The 27319-nt window shown below is 37.5% G+C and overlaps 1 protein-coding gene across 7 annotated transcripts in view; it reads right to left on the bottom strand.

The window, feature by feature from the left end:
- Positions 1–1406: 1406 nt before the first annotated feature.
- Positions 1407–27319, bottom strand: part of SGK3 (serum/glucocorticoid regulated kinase family member 3) — a 148354-nt gene continuing 122441 nt past the window's right edge. For 4 of the 7 annotated variants that reach the window (XM_010330727.2, XM_074386718.1, XM_010330728.2 and 1 more), the window contains 7 exons: positions 23716–23828; positions 23584–23620; positions 22684–22770; positions 20028–20123; positions 15739–15894; positions 12301–12390; positions 1410–5539 (listed from right to left, as the gene is read on the bottom strand). In XM_010330727.2, the coding sequence (XP_010329029.1) occupies positions 5369–5539; positions 12301–12390; positions 15739–15894; positions 20028–20123; positions 22684–22770; positions 23584–23620; positions 23716–23828 (750 nt within the window). In that variant the 3' untranslated portion in view covers positions 1410–5368. Of the gene's footprint in view, positions 5540–12300; positions 12391–15738; positions 15895–20027; positions 20124–22683; positions 22771–23583; positions 23621–23715; positions 23829–27319 lie in introns of all 7 variants that reach the window. The other 3 variants (XM_074386721.1, XM_074386720.1, XM_074386719.1) reach the window with 1 other exon arrangement.

Genomic DNA, 27319 nt, shown 5'->3' with positions numbered 1-27319 from the left:
TCTATTTTACTTGTGAGATTAAAGAAAATACTTTTTTGGGGTAGAAATCAATTTACAACAAGGAGGCTGTCCAAATTGTCTTGAACTACAATTCTGTGGTAATAACTACAATTTTAGATGAGAATAGGCTATGGTCTGGTAATGGCTGTTGTATTTTAAAGTAGCATAAATTTTTCTGGAAGGTATCCATATATTTTAAAGTGTTTTTTTTTTTTTTTGAAATGGAGTCTCGTTGTGTTGCCCAGGTTGGAGTGCAGTGGCGTGATCTTGGCTCACTGCAACTTCTGCCTCCCGGGTTCAAGCAATTCTCATGCCTCAGCCTTCCAAGTAGCTGAGATTACAGGCACATGCCACCATGCCCAACTAATTTTTGTATTTCTAATAGAGATGGGCTTTCTCCATGTTGGCCAGGCTGGTCTTGAACACCTGACCTCAGGTTTACCGCCTGCCTCGACCTCCCAAAGTGCTGGGATTACAGGCGTGAGCCACCGCAACCAGCTATTTTAGTTTTGATTAATCAGTTCATAGCATAACATTGTTCATTTCTGCACCAAAGTAATAGTTTTGTATCAACCAAGTCCAGCAAAATATACTAATAGATTTTTATGTATTTAATGCATCCTTTAAAATATCTGCATAGTCAGACTTGGTGGTATGCACCTGTAGTCAGCTACTAGGGAGGCTGAAGTGGGAGGTTGCAGTGAATTATGATTGCACCACTGCACTCTGGCCTAGGTAAAAAAGTGAGACTCTTGAAAAAAACATGTTAGATCTAAAATCGGAATTTAAAAACCTTAAGAATTCAGCATTTTTTTTTTTTTTTACACATTGCAAACCCTCTGAAAATGGTAGTGTTATCCAGAGTCAAAATGCCATTGCTACTTATTGCTTCATACTTATAGTACTTTATTTTTACAAAATACTACTAAACAGCAGAAACAAGTTACATGTAATATGGTAAAATGGCTCAAATATTTCTTTAAAGGTGGTAGAATTATGAATTATTTGTATTTTTGCCTTTCATATAGCTTTTTGCTTTTAAATATTTTTCATTGAGGTATAATTCATATGCAGCAAAATACAGCTCCTACATATTGTCTGAGTTTTTGAGTTTTGAGAAATACGAAGCGTTTATTTAAATTTTTTTCAAAGCTTTCTTTTAATGTTTAAATTTTATTTTTGCCATGATGTGTTTTCATCTGATCATTAAAAAAATTTGTTTTAGACACAGTCTCACTCTGTCACCCAGGCTGGAATGCAATGGTACCATCTCAGCTCAATGCAACTTACATCTTGTGAGTTCAAGCAATCTTCCCGCTTCAGCCTCCACAATAGCTGGGACGACAAGCGCATGCCACCATGCATGACTTAACAAGTATTTTAAAGGATGTATTAAATACATAAAAATCTATTAGAAGATTCTTCTGCCTCGGCCTCTCAAGTAGCTGGGACTACAAATGTGCACCACCGCAGCTGGCTTTTTTTCTATTTTTTGTAGACGGGGTCTCACCATGTTGCCCTGGCTGGTCTCAAACCTCTGGTCTCAAGTGACCTGGCCATCTCCGTTTTCCGAAGTACTAGGATTGCAGGTGTGAGCCATCAGGCCCGGCCAGCCTTGTAATATATTTTAAAGTCAGGTAATGTGATGGCTCCATCTTTTTTCTGTTGATGTGATGTATCGTTTATTGATTTGCATATGCTTAACTGTCCTTGCATCCCTTACACATACTTGACATAGGATCAAGTATAAATCCCAGTTGATTATGGTATATTATCATTTTGACTTGGCTGTGAATCCATTCAGTCCTGGGCTTTTCTTTGTTGGGAGACTTTTGTTAATGATTCAATCTTGCTACTTATTACTGGTCTGTCTGGGTATTCTATTTCTTCCTGATTCAATCCTGGTAGGTTTTATGTTTCCAGGAATTTATCCACTTTTAGTGGGTAAGTATAGTTGTTCATAATAATCTGATAATCTTTTGTATTTCTGTGGTATCAGTTGTAATGTCTCGTTTTTCATTTCCAAATGTTTATTTGGATCTTCTCTTATTTTCTTGTAATGTCTCCTTTTACATTTCCAATTGTTTATTTGGGTCTTCTCCTCTTATTTTCTTGGCTAGTCTAGCTAGCAGTTTATCAATTTTATCTTTTACAGGAACCAATTTATTTCATTGGTCCGTTATATTGTTTAGTCTATTTCATTTAGTTCTGCCCTTGATCCTTCTGCTCATTTTGTTTGTTCTTTTTCTAGTTCCTTGAAGTACAGTTAGATTAATTTGTAACCTTGCTAGTTTTTGTTAGGCATTTATTACTCTTAGCGCTTCTTTTGCTGCATCCCACAGGTTTTGGTAGGTCATGTTTCCATTTTCATCTGTTTCAAAATTCTTTTTCCACTTACATCAAAATTTTTTTGTTCACCTAATGGTCAGTCATCCAGGAGCATGTTTAATTTCCACATATTTACAGTCTCCAAAGTTACTCTTAGTATGGATTTATGGTTTTATTCCATTGTGATCTGAGAAGATACTTGATACATTGATTTTTAAAGATTTGTTGAGGCTTGTTTTGTAGCTTAACATATTATCTATTCTGGAGAATGTTCTATGTGCTCATAAAACAAATGTGTATTCTAGAGTTAGAGGAAAGGTTTTCAACTTTTTTCCATTCAGTGTATTAGCTCTGTGTTTATCATATATGGCTTTTATTATTTTTAGGTATATTCCTTCTATGCCTTGTTTGTTGAGGGTTTTTATAATAAAGGGATGTTGAATTTAACATCCCTTTGAATAGAAAATACTTGGACATATACTAGACTATATCTATACTATATAGATTTGTATGTCTTGTGATCTGAGAAACATCAAAATTCTATTTGTAATTTGTTCTTAAAAATATACAATACTGCACTTTAATTTTTGCCAGCTTAACTGAGGAATTAATGAGTACAAAAAAATCACAAAAGAAACTACAATTTTTATCGAACAAAAAGTCTCCCAACAAACAAAATCCAGAACTGAATGGATTCACAGCCAAATCAAAATAGTAATATACCATAATCAACTGGGATTTACCCTTGATCCTGTATCAATTTTTTCTGTCCAAATATTTTCTGTTCAAATTTTTCCCCCCTCACACATATAAATAATTCATTTTGTAATGACCATTGTAACATTACCTATTTCAATTTCAAATAATGACAGACATTAGGTGATTTATCTTTTCATTGATTTTATTATACTATATAGATTTGTATAACTTGTGATCTGAGAAACATCAAAATTCTATTTTAAATTTGTTCTTAAAAATATACAATATTGCACTTTTATTTTTGGCAGCTTAACTGAGGAATGAATGAGTACAAAAAAATCATACAAGAAACTACAATTTTTATTTTGCTTTATAATAAGCAAAGAGCTTTGTGTAAAAGCAAAACTTACAGTAGTGCCAAATAAATCAAATATTTACAGTGTAGATATTAAAGTCTTACCTCTAAAGGAAGATTCAGTGTATTCGATATAAATATTATTAACGTAAGAAAAGCACACTGCCACCCCCGCTGCCCAATTCTGAACATTTTTAAGCCAAGGAGTATTGGTAAGAAATGCTTTCATGATTTCTTTCTCAAGACAAACTTGGAAGGGATGCTTGTTCTTGGAGCACCTAAAGTGGGTCATTAAACTTTTACAAGAATGCTTCCTACTTAACTTAAAAATACCTCTACTCTAATCCAAGAATCGGAATTCCAAGGTAAGCTTATTTTTATTTTTAAAAGTTCTTCTGTAGTTTATTTATTTTTTTTTTTTTAAAATAAATGAATAGAAATGAGGTGTCACCATATTGCCCAGGCTGGTCTTGAACTCTGGGCTCAAGTGATCCTCCTGCCTCAGCCTCCCAAAGTGCTGGGATTTTATAGGCATGAGCCACCATGCCAGCCAGTTATTCTCCTTTACTTTTATAAGCCTGTAAGTTAGTTGGTAGGTTACGATTTTAAGGTCTGTTTCCTGTACTTTTTCTAAGATATACTGAATTGGATACTGAATACACATCCGTCTGATTTTTAACTTTTGTTACATTGTAATAAAACTATATACATTTATGTTGACTCACAATTTGTTTTACTTTTTTCTTTTTTTTTTAGTAGGGTCGCGCTCTGGCACCCAGGCTGAAGTGCAGTGGCACGATTTCAGTTCACTGCAACCTCCCAAGCCATCCTCCCACTTCAGCCTCCAGAGTAGCTGGGACTAAAGGCAAGTGCCAGCATGTCTGGCTAATTTTTGTATTTTTTGTAGAGATAGGGTTTCACCATGTTGCCCAGGCTCGTCTCAAACTCCTGAGCTCAAATAATCTGCCTGCCTCAGCCTCCTAGGGTGCTGGGACTACAGGCATGAGCCATCGTGCCTGGACTATTATTTTACTTTTTAATTTCCAATTAGGCAAATACTCTAGAAAGCTCAATTTTTTATTTTACCTAACCCATTAGGAAAAGAGCTTTGAAATACCTATTTGCAAAAGCAAATACAAAGATTTAGAATGACTTCACAGCATACTAAAAATTCAAAAGATGAACAGAACATAAATAGAATATATTTGTAATATGAATATATGACAGACAGATATTCGTTTTTGGTACCACCTTAAAAAATCCAGCAGTACATTTTATTACCCTTCAGATCTTTGGGAATACTTAAAAATTCCTAACCATTAAACTTTTTCTTTTCCTTCCGAGGAAAAATAATCCACAAAGTTGAATTAGTATTTCAAAAAAATAATTTCCTTTTGTTACTTCTTAAATGATCTGCAGAATAAAGTTACTCCAAGTGTTAACCTGCAGCCAATGCATTAATTATGCTTTTACATTTTATTCATACCATGAACCAAATATTTCAAACAGTGATTTATCATGGAAAAATACGATTTCTTCTTAAACAACCACGTACCAATTGCATAGTTTTGATGTGATAAGAAAAGTCATAGTAGAGAGTTACAAAGGTCTTAATAAATGTTAGCTGAACTGAAATTGACTGTTAAAAACAGTCTATCTTGGGTAGATGTTAGTGTAAACTTAGAGGGAAAAAACAGTCAATTGCAAAAAAGTTTTCTTTAAAAATAGGTTAATGCTAAGAATAATAGCTTTTAAATTTTGTTTAAAAATAAACTTACTAAACAATATAAATTTTAATCAAAACAGCTCTTTTAAAATGCCCTATTTTTCTTGCACGTAGCAGAAAATACATTTTTTTCATAATTTTCGTCATTACATGTAAAAATGAGGCACTAGTTATACATATTTGAATATAACCACACAAATAGAAGCTTCAGTCCCATCTATAGACTTATTTTGCTCCATGGTTTCTGAATGGCAAATTGTTCACAAAAATAAGTCTTCTGAAGGAGGTGCATAAGAGAAACCAACAAATGCATCATCTGCCTCCAATACACTGGCATTCACTATAGAATAGTCAGAAGATACACACACAGAATATGGAACTGTTTCTTCTGTAAATGCTGTGTCAAAGTTTCTGATATCATCTGGTCCAGCCTAAAATATCAAAAGCACAGTATTATTCATCTTAGCTTTTCTTTCATGAATTTAGTCTTTTTTTTTTTTTTTTTTTTTTTTTTGAGATGGAGTCTTGCACTGTCATCCAGGCTGGAGTGTCAGTGGGCTCACTGCAACCTCTGCCCCCCAGGTTCAAGCGATTTTCTTGCCTCAGCCTCCCAGAGTAGCTGGGATTACAGGTGCCACCACACCCAGCTAACTTTTTGTGTTTTTAGTAGAGACGGGGTTTTACCATGTTGGCCAGGCTGGTCTCGAACTCCTCACCTTGGCCTTCCAAAGTGCTGGGATTACAGGTGTGAGCCACTGCACCTAGACCAATTTAGTCCTTTATTACAACTCCTTTATGAATTTGTGTGTTTATTCCTGGCAAGGTTAGATGTCTTCCTAATTTATTCCTTTGAAACACTTTTCTGCTTTTCCTTCCTTAACTTTTATTATTTAGGTGAAATATTTATAAATATATTTATATTTATAAATATTATTTATTTATAAATATAAATATTTATAAATTTATTTATAAATAATAAATATTTATTATTTATTATTTAGGTTATCTGTCCTTCTAAAACAGGGGTGACCAATCTTTTGGCTTCCCTGGGCCACACTGGAAGAAGAAGATTGTCTTCGACCACACTGACTAACATGAACAATAGCCGATGAGCTTAAAAAAACAAACAAGGCTGGGCGTGGTGGCTCACACCTGTAATCCAAGCATTTTGGAGGCCAAGGCGGGTGGATCACCTGAGGTCAGGAGTTCAAGACCAGCCTGACTAACATGGCGAAACCCCATCTTCAAAAAACAAACAAACAAATAAACAAAGAACACACAAAAAAATCTCATAATTTTTTTTTTTTTTTTTTTTTTTTTTAAGACGGAGTTTCGCTCTTGTGACCCAGGCTGGAGTGCAATGGCGCGATCTCGGCTCACCGCAACCTCCGCCTCCTGGGCTCAGGCAATTCTCCTGCCTCAGCCTCCTGAGCAGCTGGGATTACAGGCACACGCCACCATGCCCAGCTAATTTTTGTATTTTTAGTAGAGACGGGGTTTCACCATGTTGACCAGGATGGTCTCGATCTCTTGACCTCGTGATCCACCCGCCTTGGCCTTCCAAAGTGCTGGGATTACAGGCGTGAGCCACCGCGCCCGGCCTCATAATGTTTTAAAGAGTGTTTAAGAATTTGTGTTGGGCCACCACATTCAAAGCCATCCTGTGCCCCATGCAGCCCACAGACCGTGGTTTGAACAAGCTTGTTCTAACAGTTAAGGTTCTCTTTGAGTCAGGGGAGGAGAGAGAACAGTAAGGAAGGCTCACAAACAGAGATTCATTGCTCATTTAAATCTCAAGCCTTTTCACTGATCCCCTTCCTCTCTACCCATCACTGCCTCATTACACCTAAGTTCAGAAAAAGGTCTCAGGTAGGTTTTCAGAATAGCATTCTGCATTTGAGTTTCCATAAAATGCCTGTCCATCTGGTCTCTCAATTCTGGGTGGGTCTGATGAAGAAATGAAGCAGTTATCAGTAAAATTATAATTTGTTTTATCAGTTATTAGGTTCTTGGTTAAAAGAAAGGCAGTGGTTCTTAACTTTCCTTTATAAATCTGATGCAAGCCAATAGACTCTACCTTTCCTATTATCTCACTTTCACCCAGGCTGTAGCTCACTGCAACTTCGACCTCCTGGGCTCAAGAGATCATCCTACCTAAACCTTCCACAAGTAGCTGGGACCACAGGCATGTGTCACTATACCTGGCTTTTTATTTTTAGTAGAGTCAAATTCTCACCATGTTGTCCAGGCTGGTCTTGAACTCCCGAACTCGAGCAATTCTCCCAAAGTGTTGGGATTACATCCGTGATTACGGCTAGAATTACATCCATGAGCCACCATGCCCAGACCCAATATATTTACAGATAAAAACGGATACAAATTCAGGTGATTTATTCTTAAAGTCCATTCCTGAATTTCTAGGTTATTTCTGCTCTACAGGGAAGGGAATCCTTAAAATCAAGTCTAATGGAGGGTGCACTGATAGAAATTCAGTGCAGTTATTATAATCAAAGGATAATAGCCTGGTCATCCACAAACTGAGCAGAGACCACAAAAAACCAGAAAGCTAGATCCTCCCATATGAGAAAATCCCCGCCTGCCCCGCCTCCCCCCACCCCCGCCCCATGGACAAAGAGTGCTAGAAATTTTATATGTATGTATGTATATATGTATTTTTTTTCCTCATCAAATTCTCATACACAATTCTTGAAGCATGGGCTCTTGAACTCTGGCTACAAAACTTGCTAGCTGTAATTAGTATTATTTTTGAGACAGAGTCTTGCTCTGTTGCCCAGGCTGGAGTGCAGTAGCATGATCTGGGTTCACTCAAACCTCCACTTCTTGGATTCAAGCAATTCTCGTGCCTCAGACTTCTGAGTAGCTGGGACTACAGGTATGTGCCACCATGCCTGGCTAATTTTTCTATTTCTAGTAGAGACAGGGTTTCACCATGTTGGCTAGGCTGGTCTCAAAGTCCTGACCTCAGTGATAGGCTCACCTCAGCCTCCCAAAGTGCTGGGATTACAGGTGTTTAATTTGTTATATAAACTATCTCTATGAGCTTGTTTCTTCTTCCATAAAGTAAGAATACTATCACCTACCTCCTCAGGTTGTTGCAAGAATCTGATGTGTTAATAAATAAAATTCCCAGAATCTAACATGTAGAAGGTACTCAATAAATGATGGCAATGTTCTGACTTGCCTTTATAATCCCCTCATGGCTCATGGCTGGTACCAACAGGAATAATACAGGCTGAGCATCCCAAATCTGAAAATCCAAAATCAAAATGCTCCGAAGTCCAAAAATTTTGAGCATCTACATTACACTCACTGGAGCATTTTCAATTTCAGATTTTCATATTTGAGATGCTCAATCAGTAAGTAAATTCCAAAATCCAAAACAGAATCCCAAATCCAAAACACTTCTGGTCCCAAACATTTCAGATAAAGGATACTCAACCTGTACTATGTGGTTTTTTAAGAGTGAAGGCTCTGCCTTCAGAGTATCTGAGTTCAAATCCTAGTTCTGCAACTTTAACTTAATTTTGAGAAAAGTCATTTAATTTTTTCTGTGCCTCAGTTAACTCATCCATATATATGGAAAATAACAGTACTATCTCATAGGATGTTGTCAGGATTTAGTAAAAGGATACATGTAAAGTACGGAGAACACTGTATGTGAAGACCTACTTAATCAAACCCTAGAATACCTAACTTTTTGATCTTTGTTAATCTGTCTGGTGAAAAATAGTAATCTGTTATGGCTTAATATTGCACTTCCTCAACCGTCAGTGAGTATAAACTTCTTTTCATATAATTAAAAGCTAGTTGTATTTCTTTTTCTGTAACTGCATATTTTGTGTCTTTTGTCCATGTTTATATTGGTTGTTGGTATGTCTTCCCACTGACTAATAAGAACACTTTAGGTGTTGAAAATTTCCCTGTTTGTTATTTGCTTGTAGCATCTTTTTATGCAGATACTTCTAAATTTTATGTAGTCAGTGCTTGCGTCAGCAGCACATATGCTAAAATTGTATGTAGCCAAATCTACCAACTTTTTTCCCTTCTGGCTTCTGGGTTGTGGGTCATGCTTTAAAAAGCATTCTTCGCTTAAAGATTATACACAAAAATATTATCTTAGGTCTTGCAAGGGTTACTTTTAGGTGCATGGTGTAATGACTCTGGAGTCAGACATACCTAGGTTTTTTGTTTTGTTTTTGAGACAAGGTCACACTCTGTCACCCAGGCTGGAGTGCAATGCCATGATCACGGTTCACTGCAGACAACCTCCCTGGGCTCAGTTGATCTTCCTGCCTCAGCCCCCTGAATACTTGGGACTACAGGTGTGTGCCACCATTCCCAGCTAGTTTTTGCTTTTTTTTTTTTTTTTTTTGGTAGAGACAGGGTTTTGCCATGCTGCTCAGGTTGGTCTTGAACCCCTGGGCTCAAGCAATCCACCCGCCCCAGCCTCCCAAAGTACTGAAATTACAGGTGTGAGCCACTGTGTCTGGTCTATACCTAGGTTTTAATTCCTCAGAGGGTTTGGGAACCAAGGCAATGCATCAAGGACCTAACACAATGCTGGGTACATAGCAGGCAGTGCTCTAGAAGTTAATTCCTTTTCTCCCCACCTCTACTTGGAAATGTATAGCATAAATATGTCCTGCTACTAATATGTACCCTGACTGCAATCTGTCCTTTCCAGACCCCTGTATTTTCATAGTAATCCCTTCCTACCACACACAATCCATTAACATTGAACTAATTTAAAAAACCATTAATAAGAGGGATTCATCAACCCAGAAACAAATATTTTCTTTCAGCTTATAGAATTGTTAGAATGGTGCCAGCCTCTCTCCTGGTCCAAACCCACCTCTCAGATATGATTTCTGAATGACCCACTTGGAGATTGGCCAAGCCACTCTTATCAGAGTTCAATACCACATCGACCTGCTTCAGGGCTGGGCTATGCTACACTTCACTGTTGTTTTTTGTTTTTTTTGAGACGGAGTCTTGCTCTGTTGTCCAGGCTGTAGTGCAGTGGCACGATCTTGGCTCACAGCATCCTTTGCTGCCCGGGTTCAAGCAGTTCCCCCTGCCTCAGCCTCCTGAGTAGCTGGGACTACAGGCACACACCACTGTGTCTGGCTAATTTTTTTGTATTTTTAGTAGAGATGTGGCTTCACCATGTTGGCCAGGATGGTCTCAATCTCCTGACCTCATGATCCCCTCGCCTCAGCCTCCCAAAGTGCTGGGATTACAGGCGTGAGCCACCATGCCCAGCCTCTATGCTACACTTTTACTTTAAAGATTATTTGGGGAAACCCTCTAATTTGAAATGTTGGTGAGCCCTCTTCCACCAAGCAGTCAATTTTATTTTCATAGTTTTCCAAAATTTTACATGTAATAAACAGAAATTCCTAAAGTAGGGATTGAGGCTACAGAACTGTAAACTATTAGCTATGCAGAACAGTCAATATTTCAAAAAGGGAGTAAAAAACCTGAAGAAGTTATATTCCAAGAGCTGCCAAAATGAAAGCAGCAACAAAGTAAGTTTTTCTGAGGATTACAGTGGAGGCAAGGATCAAAACCTGGATGTAACCAACATAGAATGAAATGTGAGGAGATGCTTCACAGTAACTTAGAGAATTTCAGATGGAGTGTCAATGAAATCATATCTGCATATGGCTTATTTTGGAGGGTCTTGTTTTGTATTGGTTGTTCTGAAATGGTATAATTAGAAACAAATCTTTCAAAGTATCAAAAACTACTTGCTGATAAATTTTATAGTAAAAAAAGTTTAAAATATACTAATGTACCCATTCATATTAGCCCATTTTAGGTCACTGCTATTATCCTTTCTCTATCAGCTGCTGAGAGAATAAAATTAAGCAACCACTTCTCATTAGGATAAAAAATATTTGGCAGTATAACCTCAACTTTGTGGGCTAAAAAAAAAAAAAATTCCAGAATGCATTTTAGCCATTGTAAACATAGAAAAAAAAAACTGCTTCCAGTCTTTTTTAAAAACAGATTAGTTGGGCACATATAATTGAAGTAAATAGTTTATGCAACCTGTTAGATTTTGAAATAATTCCCACTAACTGCTAGAAACATTCAAAATAAAAATGTTGAAGCTTGGCATGGTCAATAACCCTACTCTCCCTTTTCCTAGTAACTAGCCTTATTAAAATATACAACACTAATCAGACTGAAAATCAACTAATTCATTTTATTGATGGAAAGAGTAAGCATCAAAGATAAATTCTGTCAACTGTTTATTCCCCCACAGATGTAATCATAAGTTATTATGAGCATCTGTTTTTTTGCCTCACATTACACATTTATGAATTAATTACACATTACACATATATAGGAGTTAATAGTATAAAGCTCATCTTTAATGTTGCTTTTTGCTTTAAACAAATTATCTTTAGGTGAAACATTTCCATCAACAGATTTAACAAGTCTAGCTAACAAGAACATTTTATAATACTACCCTATTGTTTTCCCAAAAAAGTAACAATTTACATTAATATGTTTATATTAACAATGTTTGTTTTGTCTATACCTGCTTTTTTTAAAATTTTATTTTGAGACAGAGTCTCACTCTATCACCCAGGTTGGAGTGCAGTGGTGCAATTTTGGCTCACTGCAACCACCACCTCCCAGGTTCAAGTGATTCTCGTGCTTCAGCCTCCTTAGCAGCTTGAATTACAGGCATGCATCACCACACTCGGATAATGTTTTTTGTATTTTTAGTAGAGACAGGGTTCTCCCATGTTGGCCAGGCTGGTCTTGAACTCCTGGCCTCAAGTGATCCATCTGCCTCGGCCTCCCAAAGTGCTGGGATTGGTCTGCCTGCCTCAGCCTCCCAAAGTGCTGGGATTATAGGCATGAACCACCATGCCTGGCTGATTTATTGAGTTCATTCTTTCTTATACATGCTCCAAAGAAACACTTTACAATTACTGTGCTGGAAGATATTTTTATCAACCTAATCTAACTATAATCTTACTGGTCTCCCTGAAGTTATTAGTTATACTAGACAATCCTAAGTAACATATTTCACAAATATTTAGGTAATGACTCCATTTAATTCAGGTTAGATTCTGAGATCTAGTTTCAAAATTATTATGAACTGCTATTCTGTTTCACTATTTTAGAAAGAAAGATTTGGATATATACTTACCACATTAGGATTAAATGGTGGTGGAATCTTCTTTTGTACAAGGTCAGCCCAGCTGAGTGATTCAAAAAAAGGATGATTCTGAATTTCAAGCTGGAATATTAAAAAAATATATATTTTTACTAATGCTGAAGAATATATTAAGTACTAACTGCATAATTTTATGAAGCCAAACTATTACTGTTTTGCCCCTCAATAATTCTTTTTAGGAACATGTTTATGTTATTCGTGTAGCAAAATAGCAATAGAAAGACAATCAAAATAGACTAAAAGTTACTTAGAATGATCTACTTAAACTTAAGTTATATTCTTTTCAGAGTCACAGTTTCCTCAGCAGTAAAATGGGGATAACGTTTCTGCCCCGAATACTTCAAGAGAAGTATGTTCTAAGGATCAGTGTAAAGTATGGAAGTAAAGTGCTATGAAAAGAATAAAGCACTATAGAGGTACAAAGAGTTAGTGTTATTACTGGAGTGGGGGGTAAAGAAATTGGGCAGAGATCTTTATACAGTGGAGAAGTAAAATCAGTTATAAAAAAAAAAAAAATCCCACTTAGGATTGGTATTACCAAACATTGGCACAGTACTGACTCTCGGTTTTTTCCTGCAAGGTGCCATGGGAGTGTATAAAGAAGGATCCAACCTAATCTGGTGGGTTAAAATAGACTTCTTAGAGAAAGCGATATCTGACCAGAGGTCTGAAAGATGAGTAAGAATTAAGCTAGACAAAAGAATGGGGAAAGCATGTTCCAGAAAGGCTCTGAGGCACTAAAGAGGTTAGTATGGTCAAGAAAATGAGAGTTCAATATGGCTGCCGTGTAGGGAAGGATGGGACTGTCACACAAGGTGAAGCTGAAGAGCTAAACTGGCCGTATCATATCAGGTCTACATTTAACATTTTGGACTTTGCTCTAGGGTCCTAAGAAGCCATCAAGGGGATTTAGTTATGAGAATGTCACAACTGTTTTGTTTTTTAAAGCATCAGGTTGATGAGAGATTTTTTTGTTTTTTTGACCACCACTCTGGGCAAGGCACAGTGGCTCACACCTATAATCCCAGCATTTTGGGAGGCCGAAGTGAGAAGATCGCTTGAACCCAGGAGTTCAAACCCAACCTGGGTATTACAATGAGACTCCCATCTCTACAAAAATTAGCCTGGTGTGGTGGCACATGCCTGTAATCCAGCCACTTGGGGACTGAGGTGGGAGAATCACTTGAACCTGTGAAGTTGAGGCTGCAGTGAGCCATGATCACATCACTGCACTCCAGCACCAGCCTTGGTGACAGAGCAAAACCCTGTTTCAAAAAGAAAGAAAGAAAGAAAGAAAGACCCCAAAACACGACCCTGGCTACAAGAAAAAATAGATAAGAGTCAAGGCCAGATAAAGGGAAAATAACTACCACCGTAACCAGGCTAAAAATAACAAATGGTAGGAAAAGAGTAGGAGCAGTGGGGCTAAAAAGAAATGTCTGGATATGGGAAAGATTTAGGCAGCAAACGAAACAGGACCTGGCTGTTTGTTGAATATGGAAGGAAGGAAGAGAGAAGAATCAAGAATGCCTCTCAGATTTCTGGCCTAAATAGCAACATGGACAGTGATGTCCTTTAATATGAAAGGGAACACAGGGGGACAACAGCCACACTTGAGGTACTCTCAAGAACTCCAAGTGTGGTGTTGAGCAGGCAGGTATGGTGTAAGTCTACAGTTTAGAAGAGAGGTTGAAGAGTACAAGATATAAATGTGTGAGATGAAAACCTATAGATAACCAAAGCCATGGGACCAATTGGGATTGCCCCAGAAGACAGCACAGAAGAAAAGAAGGTTTAGGACAATGACTGGGCATGGCAACACTTGAAGGCTGAAAATGAGCATATACAAAAGAGATTATGGAGAACAGTCCAGAAATGCAGAAAGAAAAGCATGAGATGAGACGTGTGTGTGCTCCTGTAGAAGCCTATGGAACAGAAGAGGGTTGCAAGTTTAAATGCTGCTGTGGGTGGCATAAGTGGAGGAAAGAAAGTATCCAGCAACTCTACTGGCTATTTTGTGGTAGACTGAGAAATGAAAGAGCCTGGGAAAGGGAGACTGAACAAAGAAAACTTTAAACAAGTTTGGCTAAGAAGGGAAGAAGATAGAGTAGTACCTCGCAGGAGAGTAAGACTGAGGGTTTTTTTGGCTTAAGCAGCAACAGATTTGATAACGTTTAATTACTGACTGGAAGAAACCAGAAAAAAAAGGGAGCAGTTATTTATGCAAAACAAACAAACATGGACAGGATTCCTTACAAATGGATGGGATCCAGTGCACAGATGGAAACAGACCTTTTCTACTACAATAGGAAGAAGGAAATGACAGGATCCTACAGGTGTATATAGGTCTGTGGATTTGATAGCAGGAAACTGAGTTAGCTCCACTCTGATGGTTCTATTTTCCTAACAAAACAGAAGGCAAGATCATGTGTTAAAAGTGAAGAAGAAAAGGAATCTGGGAATTCTGGAGAGGTGTGAAACAGTTAATAAAGAGAAGAGATACGCTACATAGAGAAACAAGGAGTATTACCAGACAGTGGGGAAGCACAGACACAGTTCACAGTGCTTCCAATATGCCCAGTTTGTTACTTTCTTTAGCACTGTTCAGCAGCCCAGGAGATGATAGTTGGATTCATCTAGAGTTGCAATTTCTGTCAATGAATTCAATAAATGGACCAAGGGACAAGGAGGCGTGCAATATTAGCAAGACTGGCTGAAACAATAGAAAGGAAGCTGTTGGCAGAGCTACCAGCTGAACTGGGAGTGTGGGGAAATGGAAGAACAGTAGCAGCAAAGTCTTTTATTCACAGCTCAAGACTGATAAACAGCCTCCAAGAATATCCAAGAAAGCAATTTGAAAGTTCACATTCCTCAATATTTTGTGCGTTTACTGACAGAATGTGATTTAGTGTTCAAGGCAAAAGACATTACATCATGCAGACAGGAGGCACTTAACAAATTCCTGCTAAAGGAAATGATTTAGACCTTTAGGTAGTCTCAAACCCTCAACAAAAAGCTTACTAGTTGGTTAGTCTCTGTGTTATTGTTTCATGAAAATGTTTGTGTTATTTAGCAATAAAAACAGCAAAAAAAAGTTTAGGTAGTAAAAATATGCCACACAACACTTTGTAAAAAGAAGCAGAGGGGAATTTGTAATAAATGGAAATCGAGTAATAATAAAATGTGAAAGTGTATGTGGTGGACAGGGCAAAAGTGTATGTAAGAGAAAGTGCTTTTTATACACTTTTATATAAACACAGGTGAAAACTGTGGGGACAAGTATGCTTTTTTCCCATGTTGCTATTTGCCACATATTGTATTCATTCCAATAAATACCATATAAAATAAAGCTTTATTTCCAAATTTTCAATAAGCTTAAATAAAGCTGGAGCTTGGAAAGCTGTTACGTACAAAGTCTTCCTTGGCACCAAGTCGATTTTGCCTGTCTTTTTCTAGGAGTTCTTCCAGAATGGACCAGGCTGTAAGGCTTACTCCTGGCCTCAAACTTAGAGGTTTGTGAAGGATATTGTCATACATCTCAGCAACATCTCGGCAATAAAAAGGAGGCTGGGGGAAAAAAAGCAAAAAAACGTAGTGGTAACCAAATATGCAAAAATGGGGTTAAAATGGCTTTCATCTTGAGGGAGCAGTCAGTTAAGAAATGTATGGTCCTCTTGGTACGTGTAGATATCTGCAGTGCGGTTTCCTGAAGCAAAGAGATTCTGAAACCCAGTACACAACACAGAGCTTACTTAATAAGCATTAACCGAATAAATTAGGGCCAGTTTGTTCAATAGCACCTTGTAGACAGCTGTTAAATTATATACAACTTGTAATAGTATCTGTTTTAGAGAAAACCATCAACCTTATCGTCGGCATGACGACAGAATCGTTGGAAATGCAAGTTTAAGACAGATCAAACATTAATTTGAGGCTTGGGAATAAACTCACTAAAACAAAGAGATTTCTAGTGGAGATGGGAGGCCTGAAGATAATGCTCCTTAGGTACTTATGACGGAGATAATATTATGACTGTACTTTGCAGAATTAAAAATGCCACTGTGACAGCCAAAAGACTTGGGGTATAGCTACAACACAAACATTAGCTAGTTAATCATCTAATTAAAAGGTTTAAAGTAAAAATAAAGGCCAGGCATGATGACTCACGCCTGTAATTCCAGCACTGTGGGGGACCAAGGTAGGCATATCACTTGAGGCCAGGAATTCAAGACCAGCCTGGGCAATACGGTGAAACCGTCTCTACTAAAAACACAAAAAACTAGCCAGGCATGGTGGTGCACACCAGTAGTCCCATCTACTCAGGAGGCTGAGGCACAAGAAGCAGTTGAACCTGGGAGGTGGAAGTTGCAGTGAACTGAGATTGCATCACTGCACTCCAGACTTCGCAACAGAGCCACAGAGCAAGACTCCGTCTCAAATAAGTAAATACATAAAGTAACAACTTTTAAGAGAAAAGATGAGCTGTACAGGTTTCTGCAGTCTAGGAATGAAGGGAGGAAGATTATCATGCTACTCATATTCTATTTGCAAGGCTGTAATATGTAACCTTCAAAACTATTTCCTTTTAAATTAATGTATTCAGAGCACCAGAAACATTTTTCCAAACAGAGAATTACTATATAAAATGTTACTTTTTTTTTTCCAAAAACAAAAAACAATTTATTAGCCAGAGGACTGGTCTCTAATATTTTACCAGTGGGTTTGTTTTTACCTTTTACATATTAGTTCCTAGCATTTTTATAAAATAAAAGGAATCTGACCTAAAACATTAAAATTTTCTTTTCACTCTCCTTTGGTAAAAATTAGAAAAGTAATATATGCTTATTGTAACAAATACAAACAATACAGAAGTTGTTTTTTTTTTTTTTTTTTTTTTTTGAGACAGAGTTTCGCTCTTGTTACCCAGGCTGGAGTGCAATGGCGCGATCTCGGCTCACCGCAACCTCCGCCTCCTGGGTTCAGGCAATTCTCCTGCCTCAGCCTCCTGAGTAGCTGGGATTACAGGCATGCGCCACCATGCCCAGCTGATTTTTTGTATTTTTAGCAGAGACGGGTTTTCAGCATGTTGACCAGGATGGTCTCGATCTCTTAACCTCGTGATCCACCCGCCTCAGCCTCCCAAAGTGCTGGGATTACAGGCGTGAGCCACCACGCCCGGCAGAAGTTTATAAAATAAAAAGTAAGGCCAGGCAGAGTTGATGACATCAGAAATCCCAGCACTTTGGAAGGCAGAGGCAGGTGGATCACTAGAACTCAGGAGCTCGAGACCAACCATGGCAACATGGAGGCACCCTGTCTCTACTAAAAATATAAATAAATAAATAAATAAATAAATAAGCCAGGTGGGGTGGTACATGCCTGTAGTCCTAGCTACTCAGCAGGCTGAGTGGGAGGAGCATCAGAACCTGGGAAATCAAGGCTGCAGTGAGCTGTGATCACTCCACTGCACTCCAGCCTAAGCAACACAGTGAGACTGTCTCCAAAAAAAAAAAGGTAAAAATAAAAACTCAAGTATACGTAATTTATCTTTTAAAAGATGACTTTTTTTTTTTTTTTTTTTTTGAGATGGAGTCTTACTCTGCTGCCCAAGCTGAAGTGCAATGGCATGATCTCCACTCACTAAAACCTCCACCTCCTGGGTTCAAATGATTCTCCTAAGCCTCCCAAGTATCTGGGATTACAGGCACATGCCATATTTTTAGTAGAGAAGGGGTTTCACCATCTTGGCCAGGCTGGTCTTAAACTCCTGACCTAAGGTGATCTACCCACCACGGCCTCCCAAAGTGCTAGGATTACAGCGGTGAGCCACTGCACCCAGCCAAAATATCTTAATTTTAAAACAGTCAATAAAGTTTCATTAATAAAGTTATGTTTCAAATGAATCAACTGCATTTTATACGTGATGATATATTTTCAAAGTCCTCTAAATAAATTCAAAGGATTCTAAAATATCAAGATGGCACATAAACAGTGCTTAAAGGGAAATCAGGTATAAAGTGGTTTTCCAATATTCTAAGTCAGCAGCATAACCAGAAAACTAGACCTTTTAACATGCAGGTCACAGTCAAGGGCAAAGAAGAGACAGTGTTGGCTTTCAAAGGAATCTATCATTCGAAACTAGCAAGGTGAAACAAATGCTCTGAAAGGTACTTTGTGTGCTGAATTTCACTAAAAGCTCCAGTTTTCTATAAAAAGCAAACAGACACTCAACTCAGGTCTTGGCTGACAGTGGCATTTATCATCAGTGGTAGTAGCATCCTCAGGGCTTTGCACATGGTTCCCAACATGAGGCTGCTGGACACTTAGAGGACCACAAAGGGAGTCCTAGAAACCATTCTAAACATGTCAAAAAGCCTACAGAAAAACATACATTTACTCTTATAAAGATATTTGAGCTAATTAAAATGCTTACACTGTTTACTTTGGGTTGGAACAATATTAACTCAATGTAGTGCTAAAACTTTATTCTTGTTAATCAGAAGCTCTGGACAGCCTATGTGTCTTCAACCCTCGTAAGAACTGGGCAAACTGACTACATAAACATCATTTTTCTTTTCTTTCTTTCTTTTTTTTTTTTTTTGAGATAGTCTTGCTCTGTCGCCAGGCTGGAATGCAGTGGGGCAATCTTGGCTCACTGCAACCTTTGCCTCCTGGCTTCAAGCGATTCTCCTGCCGCAGCCTCCTCAACAGCTGGGACTACAGGCATCCACTACCATGCCCAGCTAATTTTTGTATTTTTAGTAGAAATGGGGTTTCACCATGTTAGCCAGGATGGTCTCGATCTCTTGACAGTGTGATCCGCCTGCCTTGGCCTCCCAAAGTGCTGGGATTACAGGTGTGAGCCACCATACCTGGCCAAATATCATTTTTTTTCAAGAAAATCTTTAAGACATGGTGTTTCTAGGGAAGGGAACAGAGAGTGATCTCCCATGATGGGAAAAACTGAGCACCAATGTATTAATGAAATCTTATAAAAACAGTAGGCAAAACCCAAATTTATTGATAAATGCAAAAATCCTTTTCTGTCCATTTTCTTAAAATTAGAGTGATGTCTGGGTAAACTGAATGAAATCAGATAATTTTGATATTACAACCAGGTGTCTATTTCTAAAAATGCCAGGGAGGGGGGTGGTGAGACGCCTGAAGTGGTTATTAGTATGACAGAGAAATAATTATATTAATTTAAAAAAACTAGTAACAAAATAAAAAGCATTTCTTTTTGTCCTTACTCTTTTTTTTTTGAAAGTTTCCCTCTTTTGCCCAGTCTGGAGTACAGTGGTGCAATCTTCACTCACTGCAACCCCTGCCTCCTGGGTTCAAGCAATTCTTGGGCCTCTGCCTCCCAAGCAGCTGGGAATACAGGTATGCATCACCATACACGGATAACTTCTTGTATTTTTAGTTGAGACAGGGTTTCGCCATGTTGCCCAGGCTGGTCATGAACTCCTGGCCTCAAGTGATCCACCTGCCTTGGGCTCCCAAAATGTTGGGATTACAGGTGTGAGCCATGCCCAGTCTCTTTTTGTCCTTATTCCTAATGTAGTTTTGGGTTCATTTAACCAGGCTATTACTGCTCTGCTAGTGTCATCTAAGTGTCCATGAGATTCTTGGGGGGGAGAGAGAGAGAGAGACGGAATCAAATCAAATACACTAGAATAATGAAGTATAGAAATACATACCAATCCGTACAGCATTTCATACAGCACAGCACCAAGGCACCACCAATCCACAGTATTGTCATAGGGCTGTTTTCTAATTACTTCAGGTGCAAGGTACTGTAGAAAAGAATAAAATATTAGATCAACTTGGTAACAAAATTTATAAATAACTGAGAAATTTAACAAATTTGAGGTGTTGCTATCATACTAAAACCAAATGATCAAGATTTTCAATGGGTCAAGTATTCTCATGCTACACCAGTGGTTCTTAGGTAATGTCAACCAGGACACTTTGAAATACATACATTCTGCATTTCTCCTTGGAAACTGTGATGCAGTTAAAATAAAAGAGTATAGCAAAGGTATACTCTATAATAGTAGGTAAAGTAGGTATTTGTGGAGAAAGTCTTTCAAATATTATTTTAGAAGTTCATTTGGTTATTATTCATATTTTCCTCTTAAATAAATAATTTTTATTTTTGAGACAGGATCTTACTCTGCTGCCCAAGCTGGAATGCAGTGGCACAATCACAGCTCACTGAAGCCTTGACCTCCTGGGCTCCGGTGGTATTCCCACCTGAGCCTCCCAAGATGCGAGGACTACAGGCATGTGCCACCACACCTGGCTAGTTTTTTGTATTTTTCATAGAGATGGGGGTTTAGTCATGTTGCCCAGGCTGGTCTGAACTCCTGGGCTCAAGCAATCTGCCTACATTCTTAATATAGCCAGTATAATCTTTTTTTTTTTTTTTTCAGTAAAAGAAAAAAAGAATGAATTGCACTCTCATTTAAGAATTATAGTATCAATTATCTAACATATTATTTGGAAAACCTGTGTAAGTTGCAGATGTCTATTCATATTTTAATTTGTAGGAAATTTAGACTCAACACAACTTAACACAACTAAGACATGTCTTACAGCTAGGACAGTAAATCTGAATTTTACATTCCAAAATATATTACCTCTTCACATATGAAATACATGTAAGAAAATAATTTCCTCACAAGCCTTTTTTAAGTGACTTGAACAAATGGCAAAAAATATATATATTTATATATATTATATATATTTTTATATAGAATATATATATATCTTTATATAGTTATATATAATTATATATAGTTTATATATGTTTATACATAGAATATATATTTAAATATAGAATATATAACATATATTCTATTCTATATATATTTTTTTGAGACAGAAGTTCACTCTTGTTGCCCAGGCTGGAGAGCAAAGGCGTGATCTCGGCTCATCGCAACCTCCGCCTCCTGGGTTCTGGCAATTCTCCTGAATGGCATAATATTTTAACTATGAAATCAGTAGACAATAACAAAAAACGTTTCTTCATACATAAACCAAAACAGAATGGTTACAAATATATACAAGAGCTACGGTTAGACAGGAAAAAAGGAAAAGCACATTTCAAATAAATATTTGTTACTTAGAGATACTTTTAGTTAAGTTCTGAACTCAATTAGAAGCCATTTTCTCACACATTTTCAACATTGTATTTTCAAGTACTCCATGATAAAGATAAAATATTACATAGTACCTGAAATCATTATAAATACCTTGGAATTAGAATAGTTTAAAATAAACTGAACTTATGTGTGTGAAGTAAGAATAATAAAGCTTTCACATGAATTATAAAGATTATTACTATTGTCACAAATACGTTTTTTCTTTTTTTTTGCTAGCTAACATTATTAGAAAATGGGATGTGGGATGTTCTAGTTAAATTCTTATTTGTGATTTTTTTTTCCACATCCATTGCTTTATTCTCTTCTGGTAAGTAAACAATTTTATTACAGAAGATTTCAAGCATATAAAAAAATTCAGAGAAACCAATAAACTGCAACTGAGATACAGTCAAGTGCTAATTTTTTGCCATATTTGCTTTAGCTTTTATTTTATTTTATTTTTTTTGGAGATGGGGTCTTGCTCTGTCACCCCGGCTGGAGTACAGTAGTGCGATCCCAGCTCACTGCAACCTCCATCTTCCGGGTTCAAGCAATTCCCCTGCTTCAGCCTCCCAAGTACGTGGGACTACAGGCATGCGCCACCATGCCCGGCTAGTTTTTGTGTTTTCAGTAGAGACAGGGTTTCACCATGGTGGTCAGGAAGGTGTCGATCTCCTGAACTTGTGATCTGCCTGCCTCGGCCTCCTGAAGTGCTGGGATTACCAGGCGTGAGCCACCATGTCCAGCCACTTTAGCTCATTTTTTAAAAGAAAAACAGCTTTGTTAAAATAGTCACATAACACACAATTCACCCATTTAAGGTGTGTGATTCAATGTTGTTAACATATTCACAGAATGAACACTTTCATCACTAATTCATAATTTTTTTAAAGAATTAGAAATATAATTTTCTAAAAACAAAAACAAAAAATATAGTTAACTGTGTAAGAAAATCTAAAGTAAACTTTTAACATTAAAAACAAATAAATACAATTTATCTTTGTTTGATTAAGGGTCTTGCAGCATCTAACAATCACAGTTAAAAATACCTAACTACCAAGCATGATTATCAGATATTTCCAGCTGGCTGGGAGCTGAAATGACAGTTTTTATTCTACTTTTCTTATTTTAAATTTATATATGCAATTTGTACTTCATATTTGCATTTTATACATGATTACATGAATGACAAATGAGATATATTTCTTACCTCTGGTGTCCCACAAAATGTGGTAGTGGTGTCAGAAATAGCAATTCCTTCTTTACAAAGCCCAAAATCTGTTAAGACAACATGTCCCTGACAAATACAGGGGCAGTAAGACAAAACAATGCATAAATATGAATTGACAACTTTTCAGTATTTCTTTTCTTTTCTTTTCTTTTTTTTTGAAGCAGAATCTCACTCTGTTACCCAGGCTGAAGTACAGGGGTGCGTGCAATCTTGGCTCACTGCAACCTCTGCCTCCTGGGTTAAAGGAATTCTCACGCCTCAGGCCCCTGAATAGCTGGGACCACAGGCACGTGCCACCTGGCTAATTTTGTATTTTTAGTAGAGACGGTGTTTTGCCATGTTGCCCAGGCTGGTCTTGAACTCCTGACCTCAAGTGATCTGCCCGCCACAGCCTCCCAAAGTGTGAGCCACCACACTTGGGCTATAAATTGACAATTTTTAAAACCCTTTATTTGGACATAATTATAGATACACATGAAATTGCAAAATAGTATACAGAGGAAATTGTCACTGGTACAATACTATTAACCAGACTGTCAACCTTATTCAGTTTTCACTTTTTACATGCATGCTTTGTGTGTGTGTGTAGCTCTATTAAATACAGATGTGTACATTCATGCAATGACCACCACAATCAAGACACAGAACTGTTCACCTGCAAAGGAACTCTCTCATGTGACTCCTTTATCTTGCACTCTATATCCCCTTGGACCCTGTCAACCACTAATCTGTTCTCCATCTCTACAGTTTGGTCATTTTGAGAATGTTATATGAATGAAATAATGCAGTACAGAATCTCTGAGACTTTTTTTGCACTAAACATAAAAACAACAACAAAATTTGAGAAGTAGTAGATTTATTTTAAAAGGGAATACTTACCACTGAATCCAAAAGAATATTTTCTGGTTTCAAGTCTCTACCAAATTAAAAGGGAGGAAAAGCAAAACTGAATACAAACTGAAATAAAATATTCTTATATATAATTTTTACAAGTATATTTAAAAATTGTACCTGTACACTATTTTGATGGAGTGTAAGTAACCCAATGCACTAGCAATTTCAGCAGTATAAAACCTAGCTCTGTGCTCAGGAAAGGACCGTTCTCTTTGCAAGTGGAAAAAAAGCTGTAAAATTGGTTGAGGGTGGGAGAGAAAGAATGTTAGGATCATTCACACATAACATTAAACAAATACACTCTGTAAATACAAAGTAGGAACTGTTTTTTGTTACTTTGAATGTGAGCTAAAAATGTAACAAGGCACATAACTGTGACTCCTCTTTATCCATGTCCCCCATCTAACAATCATTCTCTCTCTTCAACCACGTGTCTTTGTTTACCCTTGCTAATGTCACTCATCTCCCATTTACTACTCAATGCAGTCCTGTCCTCACCCTTCCAGGCAACTGCTCTGGAAAAGATTATCAATGAAGACCAACGATCTTGATATTGCCATGTAATTATCTTACAGGGCCTTTCTGGACTATGTTTTCCATTTGAAAACAACAAACACTATTCAGAGATTCAAAACTAGTGCCCAGCAGAACAAATATAACCCATAAGAAAAAAAACATATATATATATCCCATAGATACTAATTTGCCTGAGTCAAAAACTGTTTTTCAAAAAATCTGAATTAGTTGATAACATTAAAAACTGGGAATTTGGGGGTAAAAATTCAGTTTTACTTTAAAAAAAAAAAAAAAGAAGCTCTGGCCCATTAGGCCTACATTTCACAGCAGCAGAAACTGGCTGCAGTTAAACAGCAGCTGGACTCTCTGGTTCATTTCTTATACGTCCTAATTTTTAATTTATTTATTATAACTTGGCCTTTAACTAAGGTTACTGCCTGGGGGAAGTTTCCACTGGATCTCTTGGCTTCTAAGACAATCGTCTCTCCTTGAGTGTTGGGGAATTCCATCTCTGCTCCTTTCTGGCCACAGAAAATAGAGGGATGACAGAGTTTCTGCCCTTGGTCCACTGTTATTCTTTTTCCAAATACCCTTCCCAAGTAACTTTATCCATGCTGATGATTTTAACCACCACCTCTATGTTGATGTCTCCTACGTGGACATTTCCCAATGATTTTGACACACAAAATCAATGAAGAAGCTGAGACTCAGAGAGGCTTGCTTATCTGCCAAGTGTCATGAAACTTATTTGATTCTACTTTACTCTAAAAAATATATGAAGTAGTATAGTAAATTAAGTATTCATATGTCAAGGTTAAAATATTCTAAGTATGAACACTGGGGGTAAATAAGAGTAATAATGTATGGAAACCACATTCCTGCCTCTTCTATCCTTTCTCCTCATCTTTAACCCTGTCTACCTATTGCCCCACTCAACTTCTCCACCACCACCCTGGCATTCTATTATATTTTATTCTCCTTTTTTCATTATCTTGCATCTTTCAGATGACAAGCCTACTTCTTTCAATCTTTGCCACTCAGTTTATGAGCAGTCACTGTATAAAAAGGTCTCAGAAGCAAAGCCCTAAAAGAGCACAAAGAAACCACACATAAAGCAGGAAACCCACAGTAGGAGCTCACCTGCACTTAGATGGCTCACATGAACATTTCAAAGACACAAGGTGACACTTAAGAATGGGCTTTGCAGTCAAGATATCTAGGTGAAATCCAGGGCCTGACACTTACTAGAACACTGGGTCATTGAGACAGTTATTTAACCTCTCTGAACCTCAATTTTCTAATTTATAAATAAGAAAATTTCATTAAATGGGCATAATAGTGTTTTCTGAAACAGTTGTGATTTACTGATATAATAAATGTAAATTAACTGCAAAGTGCCAGGCCTCAATAAATTCTCTTTATCTGTCAGCACTCAGGCACACACAAAATTAAATGACAACCTTCATGGTGAAAACAATGGGGGGTCACCTGCATCACTGAATCAGGGTGCCTGAGAGATACATAATCTTGCCTCTGCACTGAAGAGTCTTAAGATACTTTTTTTTTGGTTTTGGACACAGGGTCTCACTTTGTCATCTAGGCTGGAGTGCAGTCGTATGATCATGGCTCACTGCAGCCATGACCTCCTGGGCTCAAATTATCCTCCCATCTCAGCCTCCTGAGTAGCTAGGACTATGGAGGCATGCCACCATGCCCAGCTAATTTTTGTTATTTTTTTGTAGAGATGGGGTCTTGCCATGTTGCCAAGGCTGGTTTTGAACTCCTGGGTTCCAGCGATCCACCTACCTTGGCTTCCCAAAATGCTGGGATTACAGGCATTGAGCCACCACACCTGGCCTTAGGGTGCTAAGGGACTTTTGTTACAGATGTAGAAAAGTAAATAAGCACTCTTTTTACAATCTTCCCCCAAAATGATCTAGGTGTGTCTGACCACCTTTTGGTTTTGCAGAATATTAACTAATTTTCCTTATAGTTCCTTTATTCTACAGTTAAATGCACTACAATAATGTTGAAATAGTCTTTTTCTGCTCTGAGATTGAAGATCCCTTTGTAAAGATATGACAATACCTATTAGTTAAAATACTTTTAGACATTCACAGGTCAAAGATCAAATAAATTAGGAAGGTGTGAGGGTTGAGAAGTCAGCTGCCTAGATCCTGGGATCAGGCTGCCTGAGTTCAATCCCTCCCTCTGATACTAACCACATTACTTCTACAAACTACCTAGCATCTCTGTGCCACAAGTTCATCTTAAATAATAAGACTGTTGTGAAGGCAAAATTATAAGTACACAGAGCCAGAGTAATGGACACTAATTAGTACTCAATGGAAATTATTACTGTAATTATTATCCTAATAGCAGCATTTCCCAAAGTGTATTTCAATGTCCATCTGAATCAGAGTTTTGTGTAATACTAAAGAGATTGGTTGAAACAAAAAAGGGGACTATATGGTTTTAAAAAACTATCTTAAGATATCCTGGCTTTGAGGAGGTCGAGGCTGCACTGAGCTGTGATCACACGATGCACTCTAGCCTAGGTGACAGAATGAGACTCTGTCTCACCAAAAAAAAAAATCCTGACTTTAAGGCAGAATTTCTCAAAGTCTTTAACATGCTGAGGCAAACTGAGTATCACAAAGAAACAGATATAACATGAAACATTTCCAAACAGACTTTATCATAAAGCCCCCCCTTTTTTTTTAAGAAAAAAAGAGATGGAGTCTCATTCTGTTACCCAGGCTTCAGTGCGATCATAGCTAACTGTAGCCTCAAACTCCTGGGCTCAAGTGATCCTCCTGCCTCAGCCTCATGAGTAGCTAGGACTAAAGGTGCAAGCCACTGAGCCCAGTCCTACCCCACAGAACCCCTTATTAGAGGACTATCTCATCTGATTAATAATTTGCACATCTTGGAAAATGAGAAGCTGGAGTAATATTTGTATGCAACTGTTGAGACAATTGCCTAAATTACGCATGATGTTTTATTCTAATATTTCAACATGATATCCTTGCTATATAGTTTAGTGACAAATCTGTCCATGAAGCTAACAGCTTCATACCAAGGTTCTTTTTATGAACCTTCTCAATTATGCCATATGCTTAAAAGCTCTGTGTTACAATTCTCCACATCCTGCATTGTATTCAGCCAGTACCTTGCATATTACTGATACAAAAAGCTACTGATT

This window comes from Saimiri boliviensis, chromosome 15 (genome assembly GCF_048565385.1).
Source record: "Saimiri boliviensis isolate mSaiBol1 chromosome 15, mSaiBol1.pri, whole genome shotgun sequence".
Lineage (NCBI taxonomy): Eukaryota > Metazoa > Chordata > Mammalia > Primates > Cebidae > Saimiri > Saimiri boliviensis.
This window is presented reverse-complemented; position numbering and strand designations above follow the sequence as displayed.